The 23256-nt window shown below is 46.1% G+C and overlaps 2 protein-coding genes across 4 annotated transcripts in view; one reads left to right on the top strand and one right to left on the bottom strand.

Annotated features, from left to right (window-relative positions):
- The first annotated feature begins 54 nt into the window (after positions 1 to 54).
- NUP88 (nucleoporin 88) lies at positions 55 to 9564 on the top strand. The gene is made up of 17 exons (XM_027690952.1): positions 55 to 293; positions 895 to 1064; positions 1665 to 1790; positions 1980 to 2066; positions 2543 to 2719; positions 3717 to 3900; positions 4318 to 4468; positions 5166 to 5264; positions 5393 to 5483; positions 5820 to 5921; positions 6636 to 6794; positions 7241 to 7366; positions 7870 to 7935; positions 8035 to 8115; positions 8431 to 8557; positions 8906 to 9024; positions 9364 to 9564. The coding sequence occupies exons 1-17, from the start codon at positions 57 to 59 to the stop codon at positions 9425 to 9427; spliced, it is 2166 nt and encodes a 721-aa protein (XP_027546753.1). The 5' UTR covers positions 55 to 56; the 3' UTR covers positions 9428 to 9564.
- A 241-nt stretch (positions 9565 to 9805) lies between these two features.
- RABEP1 (rabaptin, RAB GTPase binding effector protein 1) overlaps positions 9806 to 23256 on the bottom strand; it is a 46892-nt gene continuing 33441 nt past the window's right edge. For all 3 annotated transcript variants that reach the window (XM_027690950.1, XM_027690951.1, XM_027690949.1), the window contains exons 10-18: positions 21506 to 21610; positions 20680 to 20796; positions 19779 to 19877; positions 18251 to 18391; positions 17332 to 17521; positions 16977 to 17032; positions 16442 to 16540; positions 15701 to 15817; positions 9806 to 13675 (exon numbers count right to left, since the gene is read on the bottom strand). In XM_027690950.1, the coding sequence (XP_027546751.1) occupies positions 13574 to 13675; positions 15701 to 15817; positions 16442 to 16540; positions 16977 to 17032; positions 17332 to 17521; positions 18251 to 18391; positions 19779 to 19877; positions 20680 to 20796; positions 21506 to 21610 (1026 nt within the window). In that variant the 3' untranslated portion in view covers positions 9806 to 13573. The remainder of the gene's footprint in view (positions 13676 to 15700; positions 15818 to 16441; positions 16541 to 16976; positions 17033 to 17331; positions 17522 to 18250; positions 18392 to 19778; positions 19878 to 20679; positions 20797 to 21505; positions 21611 to 23256) is intronic.

Here is a 23256-nt window from a genome sequence, read left to right as displayed (position 1 = left end):
CGGCCGGCGAGGCGATTGGCCGCGCGGGGCGGTGACGTCACGGCGCGGCGGGGGCGATGGCGGCGGAGTGCGGTTCGGCCGAGCAGTGGCGCGCGGCGCTCCCGCAGCACGCGGTGTTCGGCCGCCTCCGCGAGCGCGCGCCCGCCGGTGCCCCCCGCCCGCCGCGGCCCCGCGACCTCCTGTGCGGGCTCGGCGGGGACCTGCTGCTCTGGGATGGACCCGCCGCCGCCCTGCACGCCATCGGCCTGCGCCACCTCGGCGGGCCCGACCCTGCCGCGCTCGGCCGGTACCAGGTGCGGAACGGCGCTGGGGGGGTGGGGAGGGGCGCGTGTGAAGGGAGAGGGGGGTGGGAGGGCATGAGGAGAGAAGGGGAGGGGGGTCGTGTGAGGGGATAGGAGGGTGTGGGGGGGCGTTGTGAGGGAAGGGGTGGCTCTATGCGTGTGGAGCTGTGTGGGGAGGGCGAGTTGTGAGGGGAAGGGCCGGTGTGAGAGGATAGAGTGTGGGGGGTTGTGAGGGGAGCGGGGGCTGTGGGCGGTGGTCTGTGTGGAGGGGGGGTCTGTGAGGGGAAAGGGGGGGTGTAAAGGCTGTGGAGTGGGGATGAGGGGATTGGGAGGGAACGGGGGGATATGGGGAGGGAAGCGAGGGTGAGGGGGTGTGTGGGGTGTGAGGGGATGGGGATCCGTGTCCATTGCAGGGCTGAGGGGGACCGGCCCCTGGCCGGTTCATCACCCCCCAGCCCACCCTCGGTGGGTCTGCCCTCAGCGACCCCGTGGCCGTGGAGCCGGGTTGTGCCTCGTTCCGTGCCGTGGAGCTCACCACCCGAAATACAGATGTGCCCTGCTTCTGCAGGCGCTTCGGGTGGCTCGGTGTTAACTGTGACGCTGATGCTTTCAGACCCTCCTGTGCATCAACCCGCCCCTCTTTGAGGTGCACCAGGTGCTGCTGAGCCCGGCCCAGCACCATGTGGCGCTCATCGGCACCAAGGGGCTCATGGTGCTGGAGCTGCCCAAGCGCTGGGGGAAGAATTCCGAGTTTGAAGGTGGGAAATCCATGGTGAACTGTAGGTGGGTGAGATCTCAGGTGGTTAATGACACCCTTGTCCTTGTCCTGCTGCTGTTCATCCACAGCATCCCTTTCTTGGGGTCAGACAGATACAGAAGACACTGGTGGAAGAGATTGGTTGTATCAGGGTTGTAGGGACTCATAAATGAAGTTATTTTAGCTCAGGAGCTTGCTGGTTGTCAAGTGACCCAAATAAATTCTAAACTTGTTGCAGTTGATGAGGAGCAAAGAGCTAGAGAGTAGTATTCTCTAACCTTTCATAGAATCACAGAATGGTTTGAGTTGGAAGGGACCTTAAAGGCCATCCAGTTCCATCCCGACACCTTCCACTATCCCAGGTTGCTCCAAGTTCTGCCCAACCTGGCCTTGGGCACTTCCAGGGATGGGGCAGCCACATCTTCTCTGGGTGGTGGTAGCCAAAAACTCATGTCTGGGTGGAAATAACAAAGAGCTTCAAGTTAAAGCTGACTCTCCAACTTTCAGAATAGCACAGATAAAGACTTCAAAACCTTTTGTGTCTTTAGCTCCCCTTGCCCCCACTTCCCCTGAGAAGTAACTTGTGTGTTTCTGATAACAGTGCAAGTTTCTGCTCTGTATTCCAGCACCATTCCTATTGCAGAAAGGTTCTTCACCAGCTCAACATCCCTGACTTTGAAGCATGCAGCCTGGTACCCCTGTGACACCTTGGAGCCCCACATCGTGCTCTTGACTTCAGATAACACTATAAGGTATTTTAAGTGGGTTTGTTGTTGTTTTTTTCTCATTTCCTTAATTTGTCATTATATATTTGCATCCTGCCATTCTTAGCAGCGTTACCAGTAAAAAGTACTTCAGTCTGAGAGCAGCTGACATTCCCTCAGCAGGGAATGTGCAGCACTGCCAGCAGAATGAACACAGCTGCTGTTTCTTCCCTCCAGGTTTTACAGTCTGAAGGTGCCTCAGACACCCATCAAAATCATCACGCTCTCGGACACCGAGGAGGAGACTCTTACAATCAAAAAAGGGTTGGTGTGGCTTCTTGGATTTTGAAATGCCTTTGCAGAATGAGCTCTCTATTCTCAGCGGTGTTTTTAATGAATAAATGATAAATCTACCTGAAAATCTGATAGGAATTCTTCAGTGCTAAGACTTCTTCCTTGCACAGTACTTGCACTTTTCTTTCCCCTCTCCTTCCCTCTTCCCCCTTTTTCTTCTCCCACTGTTTCTCTCCCCTTTCCCTTTTCTTCTTCCTGTCCCTCTCCTCTCCCCCCTCTGCTTCTAAGACAAAGTGACAAACTGTGCAGTCAAGCGTTCGCCAGAGTAGCAGTTTGAAAAACGCACATTGCCTTTAAGGTGGGGTTAAGGAGGGCTTTTTGTGTGAGAAGTGCAGAAAATAGATCATCTTTTTATTTCCCCCTTGGCCTAGCTGGAAAGGAGAATCTTGAGGGTGTCTAACAGTCCCATCCCAGAGTGCTGTACCTGTCCTTCTGCCCCATCCCAGGAGAGCCTACACAGCCTCGCTGGGGGAGACGGCCGTGGCCTTCGACTTCGGGCCGCAGGTGCCGGTGCCAAAGCACGTCCTGGGGCAGCGGGGGAGCGAGGAGGTGTTGGGATACCCCCTGTACATCCTCTATGAGAATGGAGAGACCTTCCTCACCTACATCAGCCTGCTGCAGAGGTAGGGGCACACTCACCCTCAGGGTCACGGCGTGCTGGGGTGTTTGTACAACGAGCCACCTCTCAGCTCGGCTGAGACTCTGATGAATGCTACGTTGTGTTTTATTGTATTGCAGCCTGTTCTGTCTCTGTGGCAGTGCTAATGCACTGAAATCCAAAAACAGTGTGTCATCCTTTCTCAACCAGACATTAAGGGTACAGTTTTCACTGCTGAGAATCCACTGTCTCTTATATACCATCAGAGATCTGACACTGCACTGTGAAAAGATCAGTGAGGCTAAGGCTGTTAAATGTGTTTTGGGGCCTTCAGGTCCCAGCACAGACATCCTTAGCTTTGGATGAGGCTCATGAAGCCAAGGATATCTTAGGAAAAGAAATATTTGAAGAGCATAGAGGGTTCGCAGGCATGTCCTGGAATAAAAAGTCAAGAAAATTAATCAAGAATATAAACATGATACAAGAAGAAATTACTTCAGAAAATCGAGAAGATGGTGGAAGATTCACAGGTTAGACCTGCTGTAGCTGAATATTAAAATGTGTGGTACTTGGGTTAGAAACAACACTGTGTGCCTCTGCATGAGCAGTGGATCAGCACCGAGCAGATCCTGTCTGCAGGCAAAGAAAGGGGCTCAGTCCTTCAAAAGTGCTGCTGAGGGAAATACCATGACACAAAATGCTGCTTGTGAAGTGCAAGAAACCAATTAAGTGATAATTAACTTGAGCTTTCCATGAGTACTTTCTGTTCTCCTATGAAAATGTTTCCTCATGAATTTTTTGCACTGTAGCTTTGGTTGCTTTCCAGGCATAAAATGTTATTACTGAGCTCCAGTTTCCTCTGAAATCTCCACCAGGGAGGTGCAGATCAGATTTGTAATCCAGGGAAGTCTGGGTTGCTGCTAGTGGGAATTAGGACTCCAAGCCACGGGGTTGTTTGACAGCCATGGGGAAGTCTCCTTCCACACCTTGTGTTGTGAGCAAACACATCCTTTTTATTACAGTGCTGGCAGCCTTGGGAAGCTGCTGGGCCCCCTGCCCATGCATCCAGCTGCAGAGGATAACTATGGCTACGATGCCTGCGCTGTCCTGTGCCTGCCCTGTGTCCCAAACATCCTGGTGATCGCCACCGAGTCGGGAATGCTGTATCACTGCGTGGTGCTGGATGGGGAAGAGGACGATGAGCAGGTACCTTGGCTTGGTTGTTTTCTGTAGGCAGTTTTGTGTCTTTAGTCCAAGTTCCTGGTGCAGGGTGCCTGGAAGTGTGTGCCAAGTGCCAAAGCTGCATTCTTTGGGAATGAGGTAGTGAGTCTTCCTCCTGTTCCAGCCAGTCCCTGTGGTTCTCTGATGCTTTTATTTTAAATCTCAGTCCTGTGTCCCTTGCCAGTAGATCAGTTTTTGATCAAACTTACTGTGAACTAATTTAAAGATCTTCTAAGAAAAAACCCTGGGTTTGAATTAAATTTTTTTAAGTAAAAAAGAACTTGAACTACTTTCCCTGACACTAATACTCTTTCCTTGCAACTCTTTCTTGATGCTGTTTATGCCAATGTTTATTTTCAAATTTAAATGATGTCTCACAAAAGAATTCAATGCTCTTTACAGTCAGAAAAGTCCTGGGACCCAAGATCTGATCTTATTCCTTCCCTGTACGTGTTTGAATGTGTCGAGCTGGAACTTGCACTGAAGCTGGCGACAGGAGATGAAGATGATCCTTTGGAGTCTGACTTCACTTGCCCAATCAAACTGCACCGAGGTAGGGCTGTCATTCAGCTTGTGGCTTTTTCTTGCTTTATTCCAAGCACTTAAGATCCAAATTCTTATTGGTGTCAAACAGAGAGGGGGATTAGAGCCAGGATTTATCTGATGTCCTCAGTAAAGCTGTGGAAGGAGCAAGCCTGTGAGGGGCTTCAGTGTTTGCTCAAGGGCACATTACCCATGGTCACGTAGTCCTAAAGCCTTTCAGCTGTGGGTTATAAAGTAGAAATCCTTTCAACTGTGGGGTATAAAGTAGAAGTTGTTGCATTCTGTGTTGACCTGTGTGTGTATGAGTGTTGTGGGGAGGGTGATCCTGAGGGAAGAACCAGTACCTGCTTATCATCCAGTGTAACTGTGGGGCAGGACAAAGTGTTTGGGTGTTTGTGGACAAGCAGAGCTTGTCACAATACTGCTCTGCTGGCTTCTGCTGAGCTTCCCTTTAAACTCTAGTGGATTGATACAGATGTGGTGTGATAGGCAACTCATCAGGTATTTCAAGTGTAATTTAATTTTACACAGAACTCTAACAATGTGTCTCACACATCGAGCTCAGTTGCTGGTGCAAGTTGGTACTTGCCCCAGGATGTCACAGCTGACTGGGCAATAAGTTGATCCGTATGTTCAGCAGTCCAGGGGTGAAGGATGAGTTTTTCTCAGTTCAGTGCCTTCTTTTACCTTTGCTGTTTAAATTTCAGATCCCAAATGTCCCTCTAGATACCACTGCACACACGAGGCTGGTGTCCACAGTGTGGGCTTGACATGGATCAATAAACTGCACAAATTCCTTGGTTCAGGTGAGTGAGAGAAGGGAGTAACAGCTGAACACCTGCACTTTGCCAGTGACAGGTTGGGGGATGCAGGTAGTACTGAATTCCTTACCCTGCCAAGTGGATCTGATGCATTCTGACATGTCTCTGTGTAGATGAGGAAGACAAAGACAGTTTACAAGAGCTGGGAGCAGAACAGAAGTGCTTTGTTGAACACATTCTTTGTACAAAACCATTGCCGTGCAGGTAAAAACCAAACCCTTTCTCAATTCCTTTCAAATCAGGGAGTTGCTATGGAAAATATTTATGATTTTTCACCTTTTGCTGCATTCTTGCCATTAAAGTAATAAAGTTAGCTCAGAAGAATTCAAATAATACAAGTAAGCAATTTGTGTCAGGATTCTTAATGCATAGTTAGGGAAGTAGCTTAAATTCCTGTGATACTGTCTGAAAATCACCTGTCAGACCGGCAGAAATTTTCACTTCCATTTCCCTGGAGCTTTTCCAAGAGTGAATGTGCACAACTTTGTGAATGTGCAGAACTTTGCTGACTGGGTAATTCTTGTGTTTTCTTCCCTTCAGGCAGCCTGCTCCCATCAGAGGATTTTGGATCGTTTCTGACATCCTGGGGCCCACAATGATCTGCATCACCAACAACTATGAGTGTATTACCAGGCCTCTCTTGTAAGTGGTTCTGAGTTGGTTTGAAGTCCATGGCGGCTGCACATGGAAAGGACCTCAGGACATCACTGTTTTTCATTACTCTTTGATTCTTTCTATTCATGTTTATAATAAGGAATCTGCAAATCAAAACCTCGTTTACAGACAGTGTGTGAAGATTCCTAATGGGCACCAAGGTTATGTTTGCATGGGGGGGGGAAGTGGGATTTTAGTATGTGCTTCTGAAGTTGCTTTGTTTGGAGGTGGTGGCAAAGATACGGAGTGGTGTGGTAAATGTGCATTTAGACAACTAAATGTACACCTTGAGGGGAGGGCACTGTTTTCAGCTTCTTTAATGTAGGACAGGTACCATCAGCAGAGCCAGTATTAATGTCAGGTTCTCTTACAGACATTTCATTTGTTTCACTATTTCCACACCGGTGGGCAGTGACCTGGCAGGTCACTGCTGTTCCAGCACTTGCTTGCTTTGTTCTGGAACTTCCTTATCCTTGAGTCAAAGGATATTTATGATTCCTGCTCCAAACAGGGAGCTGTGGGGGTGGGAGCTCCACCAACCTGGTCCAGGGCTGGATTTACCACGTAATTGAAAAAGTTTCTCTCAGAAGACTGTGACACAGAAGTTCCCTGGTGGATGAGTTCCTCACTTTACCAGTTTAACTCTGCCATGGTTTGTGTTTCTGGTTTAACTGTGCTCTCCCCTGTGCTGTTCTGTGGTAGGAGCACAGTCCATCCTGCGTCCCCTCCCCTGCTCTGCACCAGGGAGGACAAGGACCCGGCTGTGTCCCCGCTCCGCATCGTGGCCGAGTCGGAGCATTCCTTTGAGAAGCACATCCAGGGCATCCTGCAGCGCAGCTCTGCCAATCCCCTGCACCTGAAGTGAGCAAAGATGAGTTCCTGGGCCACCTAAAGAGAGAACACTCGGGAATAATGTGTGTTCATCAGCTCCTGATGGAACAGCACATTGGCTTGGACATGGCAGGGATGGGGTACAGCTCCTGCTGCTTCTGTCTATACAGGAATGGCACCCAGTCCAGTGATGATGGAGCTGGGAGGGGGATCACCTTGCTCCAGTCCCCTGCCCCAAGCAGGGCTGCCCTCAGCTGATGAGATTGCTCATCACTTGGCCTGTTGGGTTTGGAGTATCCTGGGATACCCTGGGATTTCCTCACACAAGAAAAATTACTTCTAGCAAAGGCATTTAATTGTAATCCCTCACTTCCATAACCAAATTCCTCTGAGCCTTACCATAAACACTGGAAGTGGTTTAGCCTTTCAGAGGAACACGTTAGAGTAAGATTGCAAAAACCTCTCTTATTCTTTAGGTCTGCAGATAAAGATGCTGCCCCTCCCCCTGAGGAATGCCTTCAGCTCCTCAGCAGAGCCACACAGGTGTTCAGAGAGGAATATATCCTGAAACAGGACCTGGCAAAAGAGGAAATCCAGCAAAGGTAATGGAAGACCCTCAAAGATGTGCTGGGCAACATCCCTGTGACACAGAAGTGCAAAGTGCTGAGCACTCACCCTCCTTTGAGGGGCTAATCCTTGTGGGTGAATAAATGTGATAAATGCAAGAGTAATACTGGAATACCAGAACTGGACATTGAGTTACCAGGGAAAGCAGGGGTGAGTGTAACACTTGATCTCTGTAGGGGCTTGTAGGGGAAAGAAAATGAAATACTTCTCTGGCTGTTGTCAGTCTGCCAGTGCAGGGTGGCAGGAAATCTGACCTCAGCACTAACCCTGACAGAGGAAAACTGCCTTGAGTCTCTGCTGCTTCAAATCATAGTTATGCTGTACAGTTAGGACAAAATGGAAGAGTTAGTTCTCACCACTGCCCCTTTTTCAGTGTCTGTAGTTCTTCCTACTCCCAGCATTTTCTGTGTGCTGTAAATCCTGATTCATCTCTTCACAGATGGTTTGATTTTTTTTTTTTTAATGTGTTTATTTTAAGAGTGAAGCTGCTGTGGGGACAGAAAAAGAAACAACTGGAAGATCTGAATTACTGCCGAGAGGAGAGGTGAGTAGAACCTGTCTGCTTTTACCGAGTCCAACAGCAGGAATGATGGACTTCTGTGTGTAAATCTGAAGGAAATAAATGTTTCTCACTTGCACGAAGGAAAAGTCTGCGGGAAATGGCCGAGCGCTTGGCAGACAAGTACGAAGAGGCCAAAGAGAAGCAGGAAGACATCATGAACAGGTGAGTGCACACAGGGCTCAGCACCCTCAGCACCCAGCACTCCCTGTGAGACACAGCTCTGCTGCTGTGGCAGAACAGAGTGGGCAGAAGGTGCTGCACTGGTTTGTTACGAGACTGGGCTTCTGAAATTCCCTGTGGGGATTTGTCAGTCCAGCTGCAGGCCCAGCCTGAGCCAGCCAGCTCACAAGTGCCACAGGAGACTGCTGAAAGTGAAGACACTTGGGCAGTGTGATACAGCACCAGGCTGCAGGGGTTTAGGATAACTGGGCTACCAGGGAAGTTAATTCAGCACCATTTCTTGCTTTGTGCATCAAGGATGAAGAAAGTCCTTCGGAGTTTCCACTCTCAGCTTCCTGTTCTATCCGACACTGAAAAAGATATGAAGAAGGAACTGCAGACAATTCATGACCAGCTGCAGCACCTGAGCAATGCCATCAGACAGGTGAGGGGAGGTGGCCCTGGCTGGTGGGTTATTGGCAGCTCCTCACTCAGTGCTGACACAACAGTCCTGCCAACAGAGCAGTTTGTACTTGTGTTAATTACCAGCAATGTACTAAAGGGACTGTGTGTCTCGTTGGTAATACAGACAAACCCTCAGAGAGCTCCCCCTTCCTCAGCCCTGGCAGGGACATTTCTTCTCTTTGCAGAAGGAAGAGCGCAAATGCAGGCAGATTTTAACCCAAAAAGAACCAGTTCATTGCAGTACAACACACCAGTCTGTAACTAACAAGCTTTCACTGGGGCAGGACAGACCAGCACTGACTGGGGCCCTCCTTTCTGTACCTTCCAGGTGAAAATGAAAAAGGAATACCAGCAGAAGCAGATGGAGAAGGGGCGCAGCCCTCGCAAGCCCAGCATCAGCCTCAGTGCCTACCAGAGCAAGTGCATCCAAACCGTCCTGAGAGAGGAGTAAGTTCCACTTGGCTCCTGCGGGATCCAGGCCCCAGCACTGACAGGAGCAGTTCAGGTGTCTGGGGTGTCACTGGAGCTGTGCTGAGGGGCTGAGGAGGGGCTGAGGCACCGGCTGGGGCAGATGGGCTGAAGCTCTGAGAGCAGCACTTAAATACATCTGTTTGAAGTGCTGTTTGCCCTTGGATCCTGGGCACTCTGTGTCCAGCCTGGGATTACAAAACAACTTGCAGCACTGTTTCCATTCCCTCCTTCTACCACCTGAAGTGTTTCCCTTCCTGATTACTTTTGATCAAATGTGACCTGCAGCATTTTAACTTGGATTGTTTTTCCTTGAAGGGGAGAACACATCAGGGAGATGGTGAAGCAGATCAATGACATCAGGAGCCACGTGAACTTCTAACGTGTCATCCTGCACCGAAAGGCTGGAGCAGCTTTACCTGGTATTTCCCCTTGTATATTTACCATTTGTATGTTGAACAATACGCCTTTTGCTTATTATTTTGTAAAGAACTGTGAAATAAAATACTTTTGATAAGACTCCTTATGTGCCATGGTTTTTTGCTTTCCTCCTGGGAAGGGGAGGGTGGAGCAGGTGCTTTATATTCAATCTGTTGCAGTGTCACACCTACAGCTACCTCAGGAGTGGGGGATTTGCTGCTGCCTTCAGAAAGCTCCCTGGGGTTATCCTGGGATAGTCTCCCACCCGTGCTCCAGGGGTGCCCAGGGGAAGGCCTGTGGCAAGGAGGCAGAGGAGAAAGACCAGAGCAGTGCACACACACACTTCAGCAGCTTTTTTTAATTTGGAACACTTTCTCCATAGAGGACACACCTTCAATACAGTTAACAAATGGTTACACTGGAATCCTGGAGACAGCAGAATTCTACACCCACGATTGCACAGGACACCAATGGCTTGGCTCACTGGAATGCAGTATTAACTTCCAAACACTTTGCCTTGAGCAAAAGATGGCTCTGGAGTCCCTCTTGACATTGAAAGGCCAATTCAGTATCTGCTGTAGACAGACTCTAGTGGACAATAAATAGTTGTTGTCCCTCCCCCCTTCCCCTTAGAAAAGGCGACACAAGCTCAGGTTTGAACAGGAGTTACTGCACTGCTGACACAGCAGGGGGGGCCGGGGAAGCTGCTGGGGAGGGAGGGCTGGTACACCCGGGGGGAACAGGGTTACCTGACATGCTGCAAGAACACTTTTTGTACAGATTAAGACTATACAGGTACAGGAATGCAGACAGACCTCGATCTCGCCCGTCACACACCCCGTGGATCGCAGCTGACCTGGTTACAAAGCACTGATGGAGTGGGGAGAACCCTCCCCTGACCCCAACCACGCTCCAGAACACCCAGACCTGGAAGGAAGAGCATCTCTTTTCTCATGTCTATGAGCAGTAACACCGTAATCCATCACCCAGTGAGTATCAACACCAAGAGTTCTACTACACTTCATTTACAATTTGCTCTGCACATTTGGCACACACTGTATTGTTTGGTTTTTAAAGGCCCCTTTAAGTTTATGAAGTTAAGAGTTCAGCAGAAGCTCAGAGTTGCTGCTGCTGAAGCTGTGCTGTCCTTCCCCAGGGGGGACAGCTGTCTGCAGGGAGCACATCTCCCACCACTGCTGGGAGCAGCCAGGATTCCAATTTCAACATTAAACGGCTTAAAAGGTCTGATCTGAAGTTAAACACCAGCTGGTGAAAAAGCTGACTCGTTCCAGAGCTAAAATGGCCACAGGTACTGACCCAGGAGCACAGGTGTGCAGGCTCGGGATGGAATAAGGTGGTGAAAAGGAAAACAACCGTGCAAGAATTCTCTGCCTGTCCTCTCCAAACTGAAAGGAAGTTCCTCCACACACTCAAACTGTGCCTGGTTCACAAGCAAGAAACACACACACACACACACACACACACACACACACACACACATTCACACCCCAGGCAGGCAGAGCTGCATTTGGCAACAGCTACACTGGTACTGTGGCTACAAAGGAGCCCAAACCACTTGCCCACTCACCTCCAGCTGCTGCCACCACCTCATGCTGACACCACCCCCGTTAAACTGCCTGTAAAAACACAGCCAAGGAAAAGCCACGCCAGGCCTGGACTATCTGAAACCATCCAACCCAGGCTGTTCAGAGCAGGGCTGCTGAGCACAGGCCAGTAAGGGGTGCTGGAAGACCAGTAACAGGGCCTGCCCTTGCTCTCTCACACTAGGACAGTCCAGAAACTCAACCAAAAATCCTTCTACTGTGCAAGTCCTCGAGGTGCAGTTCCTCAAGTTGCTCAAGTTGCTGAAGAGGGTACGGGAGGTGGTGTAGTTTTGCCACACAAGAGGCTTCCTTACCCCTGCTGCACAGGTGAAGTGTCACCAGCTACAGTAACTAACTCAGTAACCAGTTACACCTTTGCTTTTGGGAAGGGAGGGGGGGAACAGAGGAAAAACCTCATTCTGCAGCTCCTACTAAAGGCCTTTATTTTTAACTCCAAAGTTTACCCAACACAACAGGACCCCAACCATTGGAAAACTGAATGCAGAACACCTGGTACTGAATTTCTGCATCAGGACCCAGCTGCTGTCACCCTCAGCTCAGCACAGAGGGAGAAAGGTTAAAAAAAACATAATCTGGTAATAGCCAAATACTAAAGACCCAAGTGACACTTCAGTGTCACTTTTATGTGAAATTAGGTGTCATCTTAAGAAGATGACAGCTCTGCCATCTGTTAGTCTAGTCATTGCTAAGGTGGGAAAAATGGCTTTTGGGTGTCAGGATTATGAAGGGGATTAATCACTATGGTGAATAAAATGCTTTAATTCTTGCAGGGAGTGACAAGGAATTGAGCTTGTATGCTGCTTTTTGGCTGCTTTTAAGGCATTCCTCTTCAAAACCACCACTTCTGACTTTGTGTCAGTAGCAGGATATACACTGCTAAAAATAGGATTTAAGCACTTAAAATATAGTCATGTGCATTGCAGTTTGGAGCATCTTCTGTCACTTTTGAAGGTGACAAAGAAAAGCAGATCTCTGACCAAGGATATAAAGAAAAAACAGTAAGGAATGGAGGAAAGTCTAAGAAGTTTTGGACAGTGTGATCTGCTCCTTCAGCCTCCTCCTTTTAACTGAGGTTTAAGTAGGGGCCATTATTAACAACTGGGTTTGCACCACCAGCATCAACACCTGCAACCATACAGGAAACCATCCAGCTGTGTGTGTGGAACTCCAGCAGCTGGAGGAGGAGGAATGGTCACGTTACCCCTGGACATTTATAGAACAAGAAACCCAAACTGATCACCAGAATTCCTGTCACGGTGCACAGTGTAGTTTATATGTCTGGGTACAGAAACGTGGGACAGTCCCCTCTGAGCAGCCCTGGCACCAGACCTCACCCAGGAGCTGCACCAGCACAATCCTGAAGCTCCTGCACATTCGTGCCCTGGCTGGGAGTGAAGGAATCCCTGTTTGCAGGAAGCTGAGCCAGAACAGCACCTTCCCTTGACCCCTTCCAGTGAGAGCTCCTGGCCCTACCCCCGTTGTCACCCACCCCAGCAGAGCAGACCTGCATCACCTCGTGCCAGTGCTCACACACTGCACAGGACTTTTACCAGCTTTTTGTTTGTTTGTTTGGGATTTTTTGTTTGGTTTTGTGGGTTTTTTTTTTCCCCCAGAGAAGGGATTCCAGGTACTGCTCAGCTTTAGAGATGAGAAACAACCGGTTGTAGCTCCATATTCTGAATTACATTTGTGAGAAGAGATTACAAAACAGTGCATTTCTTGTGCTTTTCTTTCAGTATCTGAGTTCAACAGAAAAATGGCAAGGAGATAAATTCTCAGTACAGTTTTCATTTTCTTTTGGATTAGCATTTATCTGTCCAGGAGAGACACAGCTCACTCACATCCACGTTTCAGCAGCATTCAGATTCTTCACAGAGCCAATGGTTTTTTAAAAAAAAAAAAAAAGAAGTACTGAGTTATGAAATAAGGTCAATATCCAGTGTCCTGCTAATAAAGTCATATTTTAATATAAAATATTCATACAGCATACTCTACACCTCATTCTCTCTGCTAGCTGAATACTGTTACTGACTATTCAAACAGAAAAACTTCAACCACTTTGCTCTTCAACGTTTTGGAGGGACAATACGGTTTCCAGCAGCTACTTTGATCACAGTAGTGGGGAAAGGACAGAGGGAAAGACAGGGGTAAATGTTCCAAAACTCTATATTAGGTTACGAAGTCGGCTGAAAGAGGGAAGTTTTTCAGAATGTAAGGACTGATCCCACTCAGTGGAACACGAAACACTGCACCCATTAGTGTTTCCATTAGAAAGTTCTCCTTCCTACACTGCAAGTCACCCTTGTGCTCTCTCTTCCTGCCCAGTACGAAACCTTTTTTTCCTCTCTCTAGAAACAAAACTTAAGCCATTGCTCCCCTCTGTTGTCTTCTGCTCTTTCGGTTAGAGTTAAATAATAATTAATGTTGCTATAAAGATGAGTTAAAAACCCCCGACGTGGCCTCGGAGCTGCCCCCGCAGGGTGTCATGTTTCGGGGAGCTGGTTAATGTCCGTCAGTTTTGTGTCGTTCAGGATTGCACGGATTCTCTCCAGGGAATCTGCCTGTCGGATCCGCTCCAACTGCACCTGCGGGGAACCAGAGGCACCCGAGTGAGCAAACCTGAGCACAGAGCCAGAGCCAGAGCCCGAGCCCAGCCCACGGCTCCGGCGGAGCAGCAGAGACGCAACGTTGCCACTGGCTGAGCAATGCAAAGGGGGAGTTAAGCACGGGCTTAATTTAGGCCCAAGAATGGGAGGAAGGAAGACACGACTGTGATTTTACAATTTTACAATAAAACCCCCCTTGCTGGGGGGCTCAAGCAAAGCTTCCCCATCACTCTTTTGTCACTGGCACCGTCCTGGCAAACTGGAGGAGATGTGCAAAGTAAAGGAAACTCTCCCAGAAAAGAATGTAAAGGAGGCACAGAGCAGCCTGATGTGAGCCTTGGAGCCTCTCAAGATCACAGCCAAAACGCTCTTGGAGGAAACATCCCATTTCCAAGCTCACTCCTGTTACTTGCTCTGCTGATAATCCACCTTAAGCTGTTTCCTACATGCTGAAGAAGTGCCCAGCACAACTGTGGTGAAATGAATGCCAAGAGCACAATTTATTTATTTATCACATCCAAACTTTCACATTCTTTGCATTAAGACCTGGGCTTTCAGTTATAAATTCCCACCTAGCATTTAATTGATTTTTAGCCCCTCCTCTGCACTGCTGATTCCTAATTTGGCCAGGGGACCCCTCACATGAGGGGTACTTGCCCATCTCTCCACTGTCAAGGCCAGGGAAGGGAATAATCCTGCCAATAAACCCCAATCCTCATTCAGTGGCAATCTCACACAGCAGATCCTGTGCCAGGTATAGTGGGGATGGCACAGGCCATTGTTTAAAACTGGAACCACAAACTGCTGAGACACTGATGTGCAATAAGTGCTTAGGGCAGAGAGAAAACACCAAATGCAGAGCTACAGCTCTTCCTGAGCTCATCCTGAAGTTTTACTAAACTACCTGCAAGATCTGGAAGAGTCCACCACACACCTTCAAAGTGGTGGATATGTTTGCCATAAGAACTGCAGTGCTTTGAAATCAATAAATTAAAAAAGAGAGGATGATGACAAACAAGAAGCAACTTCCCAAGCCAGGACAATTCAATAATCTCCTTTGTCCTGCCCACTCCTCCTCCAGACACAGCCAGAACAAGAGAGGACAGATCTCTATTGTCCATCCAGCTAAACTCTGTCTAGTAAACAACCTCCCATATTCTGGTTTTAGTTTTCTAAATAAACCTGAATGCTTGATTCAAAAATCTGTATTTTTCATTCTGAGCAGCCTGGCCAAGGACTCCGAGGAGATGGGGCTGAAATTCAGCACCTCCTCTGTGCTGGAGCATAAAGGGGGGGCAAATTCTCCAAACACAGACCCTGAGGGGGAGACCAGCCCAGCCTTGGCTTCCTGAGGGATAGTCAGTGACTCTGCAAACACAAACTGCAGGTCCCTTCATGCTCTCTCCAGTTCACAGCAACAGAACAGCCTGGCAAACCACAACTGGCCTCCGTGAACATCCCTGACAAAACTCCTTCCTCCAGCCACCTTTGGCATCTCATCATCCACCACAGCTTCCACTTTTTGGAGGGAATACAAGGAAAGCAACAGTGACAACAGCAAGGATAAGACTTTCAGATGGTATAAACAAAGCAGTAACTCTAACACAAAGATCCCTTTCATAGATTCATATCAAACAGTGCAAGTTCTTTCCTTTGTCCTCAAATATTTGCACCCTAATGATTTACTATCATTACTATCAGGACATGGAAAATGAAAAACATGGGTCTAAACCCCATCCTTTATGGTTCTTTACAGATCTTTTGAGCACAATAATTGTGTATCTTTGCTGCTCAGAATCAGCTGGAATTGAGTAATCAGAATAAAATCCCAATAGGTTTTAGTAATAACATCATACTAGGAATACCTGATCGGTTTATTATACTACCAACTTTTAAAATAGTCCATAAAGACCAACGTGAGAAAATTACAACTGCTACTTCTTATTTTACACAGAAATAATGAAACTAAAGTAACACCTCACACACTGATCACACTTTCCTTACCTGAAGTGTCTGAGAAAGCTTTACAAAATCTCTCTGCACTTGCTCACTGACATCTAATTCAGTCTGCAAACGCTGGGCTTTGTTCTTCTCTTCAAACACCAGCTGCTCCAGGTTGGCCTGGAGAGGAAAAAGACTCTTTATGCCATGCTTAAACTGGATAAAAAAAGTAGAAGCTTGCATAAACTGATTAAAGAGTGACAGCAGAGCAAAGCAGCAGGGGATTCTCAGAGCCCTGGCAACACATTAAACCAGTCTTTCCACACCTCAGTATTCCCAACTGCAAAATCAGGGGCTGATATCCACTAAAACCCAGTAACAAATGTCATTAGGCTGGTAAAAGAGTGAAAAAGCCCAGTGGCTGTTAACAGGAGTGACCAGGGATCTAAAAATACCAAGGTAGAGTTCTAAGTTTTAATGAAATATGTTCATAGATAAGGGTAGTAACCTGCTGCTGAAAATACAACTGTGGTGAGTTTTAGACAGAAAAGTATTCGGGGGAAGGAAAAAAAACCAAAATGAGGGTGATGGGGCAATTCAGCCCCACTACTTTATAAACCCAAGTGCAAAGGGATTGGGGTGAGGATTTAACCCACACCCAGGGGACACTGTTTCTCTGCCAGTTTTTTTTACCAACATTCAAAAGCTTCTTTTTTTTAATTCTTATGTAGTGACACATTTTCTGGCCACAGCTGACCAGCATAAAAGATGCAGGTACGCCCCACACCCAGCCATCACAGCTACCTTTGCTGCAGTCTCCTTCTTCAGCTGTTCTTCTAGAATGTTCTTTGCTTCCTGCAGACTCTCCAGCTGCTGCAGGTTTTCCTGTGAAGAACTTTCCAACTATATAATAATAATTAAAAAAAAAAAGTTATTAAATAAAGCTCCCAACATTTCTATCTTCCCACAGTCCCTCCATAAGAAAGCACAGCCTAAGTATCTTTCTGGGCCTCAGAAATACACCTAAATAACCTCTTCTAGGGATAAAGAAAATACCTGAAATAACATCTTTCTCTCCACTTATTTCTTTTTGGAGCTGGAGAGAAATGTTCAAACACAACATTTAGGTTAGTACTAAGTAGCCTTGTATTAGTTAGGAATTAGTTAACCCAATATTTAGGTTACAGATTAATAAACAGACCAAGCACCTTCTAAGGAACAGAACTATGAATGTGTCCCAGTCCTACACTGGCATCAATACAGAAAAAAAGAACCCTTTGTTTAAAAAAAAAAAACAACAAAACAAAACCAAAAATCCCACAGTGAAAGGGCTCCTTACCTGTTCTTTTTCCACTTTTATTCTTTCCAGTTCAGCTTTTAAACTGGAAATGGAAGCTGAAAAACAAAGAGTATTAAAGCTTAAATGCAAGAAACACAGGAAATTATTCACACCCTGTTTACTTCCATTAATATTTAAAGGAGGATTTAAGCCTGTGTTACATCAAAGGTACCTCAAAAGCAAACAAGTACAAAAGATTGTACTTTTGTTTTCAGAAGCACAGTTTGGTGTATCTGCTATCAAAAGTGGCCAGTATTTAGAATTCAGATAAGTCAACTCATCACAAAATCAAGTCTTTGTGCATCTCATGAATTTCTAATATTCCTATTTTGAGATTCTTTCACCCTTGCCTCACCTATTTCCTCTTTGCAATTCTCTATTTCCAGCTGGAGGGTTTCTTCTATATTTTCTTTCAAATATTGTTCAGCCTGAATCTGTTCTTTCAAGAATAAAATCTCAGCCTTGAGCTTCTCCTCGAGGTGATCTGCTGCTGTCCTCACACTAATGATGTCTTCACGGTACTTCAGAATCAGCTCACGGAGCTCCTGGATGAGGAAATATGTGTGTTAGGAACTTTAGCACCCACAGCATTGTATTTATCAGCACCCAAACCAAAAATAAAGCTATGCTGCCCTGAGGTCTCTCCCATCATACCAGACCCTGCATCTTTCAAGATATTAGATTAAAAATCCAAGTTTTTTTGGCCACAGGAAACGAAGAACATGTGAAGGTTCGTGTCCCCACAGGCTTATTATGATGCTCTCCCTGCCCTTCACCTCCCCCAGTCTTTTAATCTTGACCAAAGGGAGTGGCCATGAAAGGGCTGATAAGGTTTATCATTATTCCATGGAAGGGCTGATAGGGTTTATCATTATTCAAGGCTCAGGATTGTTACTGGTCTTAACTGGACAGGAGTGACTGACTTTGCTTGACTTATTGAATCAATGCACTGGAGCCCTGGTGACTGAACACTTGTGTGCCCAGTTGCCAAACACAGCTTAAACTGGCTGAACTGGGCTAAACCCACACTCCACTGACAACAGAGCAGCCATCAGGCCACAGGTGACTCATTTTATTATCATTTATCCCCATCATGAGCTACACCAATGGCATAGTGGGATTAGGCTGCTGGTTTTGTACATCACAGACTTAAAGGGTTAAAATCCCAATTATTGTTCATTGTGCTATCTGAGACAGCTTTGTGATAAAGAACAATATTCCAGTGAGATCCAGTCACATGCATTTTTCGTGTCAGTGAGTGAAAAATGTTTTACCTCTGCTGCTTCTGGTAGGATGAAATCTTCAGCCTGCTGTAAAGACACGTGCAAGCTGTGCTTTCCTTGAAGACTTTCATTATCTTTTTGCAGTCTCACCAACTCTTCTGAAACCTGCTCCCTTGACTGTGTCAGGACAGCCTCCAGTGCAAAGAAAAGCATAAATTCTCACTTAGGGTCATGCTCAGATCTCTTCTGCTCCATTTACTATCAGCAGCAAATGCTTTCAAAAGCCTGGGGAACTGATTTTCTTTGTAAAGAAGGGAAACAAAATGATGGTGTGGATCAACATGAGCCTCTTGCCTGGCCTGTGCACCAGGAATAAAGGCAAGATCAACTTTAACTATACAGGCAGAGAGGAGGAAGCAAGTGATAAATACAGCCTTGCTCAGTCTCCCACTTTTCTTCTGTATTTATCCATTAACTGGCTGTGCTCATGGAGGGGTAGGAGTGGGGGAATCACATGTGGTTTCAGGAACTGGCAGTGTGATGTTTATTAAAGTGTTTATTAAAATTACAGCACTCAGCTGTAAGAGCAGGTTATTAAAAAACCTGAAGCACTTCTCCTGAAACTTTCCATGGTAGGTGTCTGCCTCCCACTGTTGTCTGAGGGGAACATCAAAACAGATGATCCCTTCTAAAGAAAAAGGATTAAGAGGACATGCTCTGCCTGCATTATAAAAGGAAAACACATCAGTGAACTTTTCCAAGAGGAATGGTTGCTTTGGTATGGGGAATCAGGGACTTGAGCTCTGACAGGAGCTTGGCCATGGGTGGGCAACATGAAAAGCAGACTCAGATTAATATATTTTCTGGATTTCCTGCACCTCCTCAGACATGCTCTCCCACAGAACATCTCTGCAAGCAATGCCCTGATGTCCTACAGACAACCCCAGAAACGCAATATTGGGATTCATGAGGAGGACTTCTCTTAGTCCCCCAGAAATGCTGTGCCAGGGAGGAAAAAAGAACCACCTTGATTCTAACACAGGAGTGAACTAATTGCTCTAAGGAAGTCAAGCTTAGTTCTAGAACACGAGGTCCTATTCCTATTCTTTGGCTTAATTCCAACAAGATGCTCAAAAATAGTTTAAGAAAATTAAGTTCCCATCCATATCTCTTCTGGGTGTTAAGGCTGACATTTTAAGTCTGACCTGTAAAAACACTGAGCATTCATCTCTAAAACTCAAGGAAATATTCACTAGTGATGGTGCTTGTGATGAATCCTGAAAAACTGCATGGAGAAATTCTACTCTCTTCAGACTTGAGGTAAAATTAAGATACTAAAGGGGCATGAAATGTAGATAATGAATAAGGGGAAAAAATGTTGCCTAGGGATCTCCATACACATGAACATGCATGAACAGTCTGACAGACTGACACAAACTGTCCCAGGTCCAGCACTTGCCATCACAGCTCATTTGACCAGTCTCTTTACAAGTTAAGATGCTCAGTTCTTTTACAAACATATTGAGCTCCAAGGGTCAGACAGGGCTGGCCAAGGATTTTTGGGTTTAACCTGCCTTACCATTTGCTCCTGGACACTCCTCTTGGCCTGCAGAAACGCCTGCTGCAGTTCACTGAGGAAGTTCTCTGACTTCTGACACTTGGCCATAAGCAGGGAGATCTGAAAAAAAAGAAAACCCACACAGACATGTTAGAAATAAAGCATGAAACAGATTTTGAAGAAGAAATAACCCCCAAAGTTCTCTTGCCTGTTATTAGTAATAAATACTTTGACATTTCAAACTAATCCCCTGAAGTTTATGCTGTTAATTCCTCGTTCAGTAAAAGAGGAGTGCAGCTCAAGGCAATAAGGAGAGATGCTATGCTTCTATCCCAATAATACACTTATATTCTATTTACCAAACTCTAAGCAACAAATAAACTGTTAATTCTAATCAAATTTAACAGTAAGCCAGTTCACAAGCACTAAAAGGAAGCTGCAGAGGTTTTTTCCTAAGTTTTCAGCATTTTTAAGGTAATTTTTATACCTTTTTCTGAAAGCATTCACCTTAAAAACTTTACTTTTATTGGTTTTTTACAAAAACAATAACTTCTAAGTTACTCTACAACAACACAAGGTAACAGTAAGATTAAGCATTACTTAATTAAGAGCATGTTTGGGTCATCTCATACACAGGTCACTTCCAAACTCAAACACTACTCGAATTCCTATTATCACTCTGTAACGGATTTTAAGATTAGAGTTGATATTTTAATGTCAAAATTTGGCAGCATGATATCAGAGACATGTTAAATTTATCTAGAAACTGTGCAGACTGAGGTGGAGCAAAACTAACCCTAAAAATTCTCATTTGTGTTGCCTCTAGAGTCAATAGTCCCTCTGTGGCTAAGAGAAGATGAGTTCTCGTTCCATCCTTCTGAAGAACAATATTCCCACCATCTCTATCACCAAAGGCTTGTACCTGATTAGAGGAGTCTTCAGCACTTTGTTTCATGTAATCCTCCAATTCCTGTTTCTCCTTCATTGTCTTTTCCAGCTGGTCATTCGCCTGCCTCAGCATCACCTGCAGCTTTTTCACCTGGGTTGGCACAACAAAATCATTTCATTTTCCATTCTCTTGGGGAGCATTTATTTCTTGAACCACAACACACCCCCAAACCACAAAACCAAGTCCAGCAACCCAGAAGATCCTTTGTTGTTCTTCTGAAACACCCTCCAGCACAGATTATCCCTCTGAGGAAACATGGGACACCAGGCTGCTCTGGCCCATTGCCATGTAGTGACTTCAATCACTTATTTCAAAGCAGAATGTGACTCATCTGAAAACTGTTCTTCAGTAGATGACAGGAAACAAAGATCCTCCAAGACCCTACAGTCATTTGATGCTCTTAGGATGAGGTCCTTTGCTGTTAACAGTTCTTCCAGTATCAAAGATAATAGAATTTAATGCATGACAAGCATTTTAAAATATAAATTATGAAAGATACTGACTTCAGCAGGGGCAGAACACTTTTTATAGAACAGTGCCTTTACTGTATGGTCTCATAGCACCAGATAAAGTGGTTCTTGGAGGTGAATCCTTCAGAAATATGTACACATTGGTGCTCATGACCACACACTAATAACAAATCAGATTATTTCAATGAAATGTCACAAGTGATCTAGATTTTAAGTGTGTTGACATTGCTCAATTAAAACCAAAGAATGGCTCATTGTTGCATCTTCAGCACTTCAAACAGCTGCAAAAAAAAAAAAACAACTTTCTAAAGCAAGAAGAGAAATCCCACCTGGTCTCTTGTCTCAGCCTCCTGGATCTGGATGCCTTGCAACTGCTTCTCATAGTTGGAGCACATATCACAGCGCCTGCCCAGCTTGTTCCCTGCATTCTGCACCTGCAGAACACACAGTTATCACCTGCCAGAAAGGCCATGGAAGTCTTCAAGGAATGCAGGAATGCCACACACTCTCAGGTGTGCTGTGTGATCACAAAATATTACAGGTAAGAGACAGTGGCAGAATGGTGTAATGGCCAGATTAAGTTGTTCTAAAAGGAAAGGATAACGTGAATCAGCTGTGGGATATCAGCTTTTCCCGGCTTGAGTCCCACTCTCAGCACAAATGCAATAACCCATGACATGGAAGAGCTCATCAAGTCACTCAGTGTGTCCTTTTGACACAAAGAAACCAAACAGGAGAGAAGAAAATAAAAGTGTGCAGCAGGGAAACAAAGAGTAAACCTGCTGCCAGTTTGGAACTGTAATGGGTTTTGGCCAAAGGGACAAATGGAAGTTCTATCAAAGGTTCAGCTGCAAGTCAGGTTTGAGCTGAAACTGTGTTTGTATTTGCTGCTCCATGTCCCACCCACACTGAGTGGCATCCACACACCCAGCCTGTGCTCCTGCCTCCAGAAACACGTGGGAAGCAGCACATTTCTGCTCAGAATTCTAAGAAAGGGTTGGAGTAAAGCATCATCAGAATGGCAACAGGGCAAGGAAATACTTAAGAGTAGGGGATTTAACTCAGCTCTGAGATCAGGATGCTGTCATTTCTCCAGACACAGCAAATCAGCAGGAAAACAACAATAAAAATGCAACTTTGCAACAGGTTTGGAGAGACCTCTCAAGTAATGATTTGCACTTAATTTGAACAAGTTAAGGAAATAAAAATATCATTAGTTCTTCATTTCATCTGTCCTTTATCTGGCCTCTTCTTCCCTGCATTCTTACATTCCTTTTATTTACTCCCATCTTTTCCTCTTTTCCACCCATTATGGATTGTTATGTTCCCCCATCCTTCCTTTTCTTCCCCTTAAAGTGCTGCTCCTTGGCCTCTCTTCCTCTGAAAGAGTAACCACAGGAACCCCTTTTCATCAAGGAACCAAATGGAAGCTTTGAACTGGCATCACATAAAGCTGCTGAAAACCGGAGAGGCAGAACACCCAGAAGCAACAATTTCCTTGGTCATCCACACTGAAACTGGCACAGGGCTTAGTCTAATCTGCTGTTTGTCGCTCTCAGAAACGGGTTTCTGATGATGCAAGTGCCTAAAAATTTCCTGAAGCTCCCTCTGTGGTAGCTTTGTGTGTTATGTATATTTTGGATGCTCATTTCCAAATTGCACTCCATGCAGAACCCTCAGCAAAAGCCCCTGGCACACACAGCAGTGCTGTTAGCTTTGCTCCTTCCAGGTCATCTCCAGTTCCACTATAACACTCTTTCCTTAGTTTTGGTTAACATTTGGTTAACATTTTCTCCTTTTCTTGGAGTTCTCCCATCTTTTTTCACCCTCTCACACAATCGTGAGATCAACAGCCAGCCCTGCCAGACCCTCCCCGAAGTGCAAACCACCCTGTGTTTAGTAAAGGTGACTGTGCCACGAGCAGAGCCAGGTAACACTGTTCACATCCAATGTGCTTTACCTACAGAAGCCTTCCAAGAGGGAAAAGTGAAGAGCTGCTTATGGCTCTTGCCCAGAGAAACTGTGGCTGCCTCATCCCTGGAAGTGTTCCAGGCCAGGTTGGATGGGGCTTGGAGCAACC

This window comes from Neopelma chrysocephalum, unplaced genomic scaffold, assembly GCF_003984885.1.
Source record: "Neopelma chrysocephalum unplaced genomic scaffold, ASM398488v2 Primary Assembly neopelma1_82, whole genome shotgun sequence".
NCBI classification, from domain to species: Eukaryota; Metazoa; Chordata; class Aves; order Passeriformes; family Pipridae; genus Neopelma; species Neopelma chrysocephalum.
This window is presented reverse-complemented; position numbering and strand designations above follow the sequence as displayed.

Coding starts and splice junctions, on each gene's coding strand:
- NUP88 (XM_027690952.1), top strand. CDS start 57: ATGGCGGCGGAGTGCGGTTCGGCCGAGCAGTGGCGCGCGGCGCTCCCG. Junction 294..894: donor CCGCGCTCGGCCGGTACCAG/GTGCGGAACGGC, acceptor TGATGCTTTCAG/ACCCTCCTGTGCATCAACCC. Junction 8,558..8,905: donor TGAGCAATGCCATCAGACAG/GTGAGGGGAGGT, acceptor TGTACCTTCCAG/GTGAAAATGAAAAAGGAATA.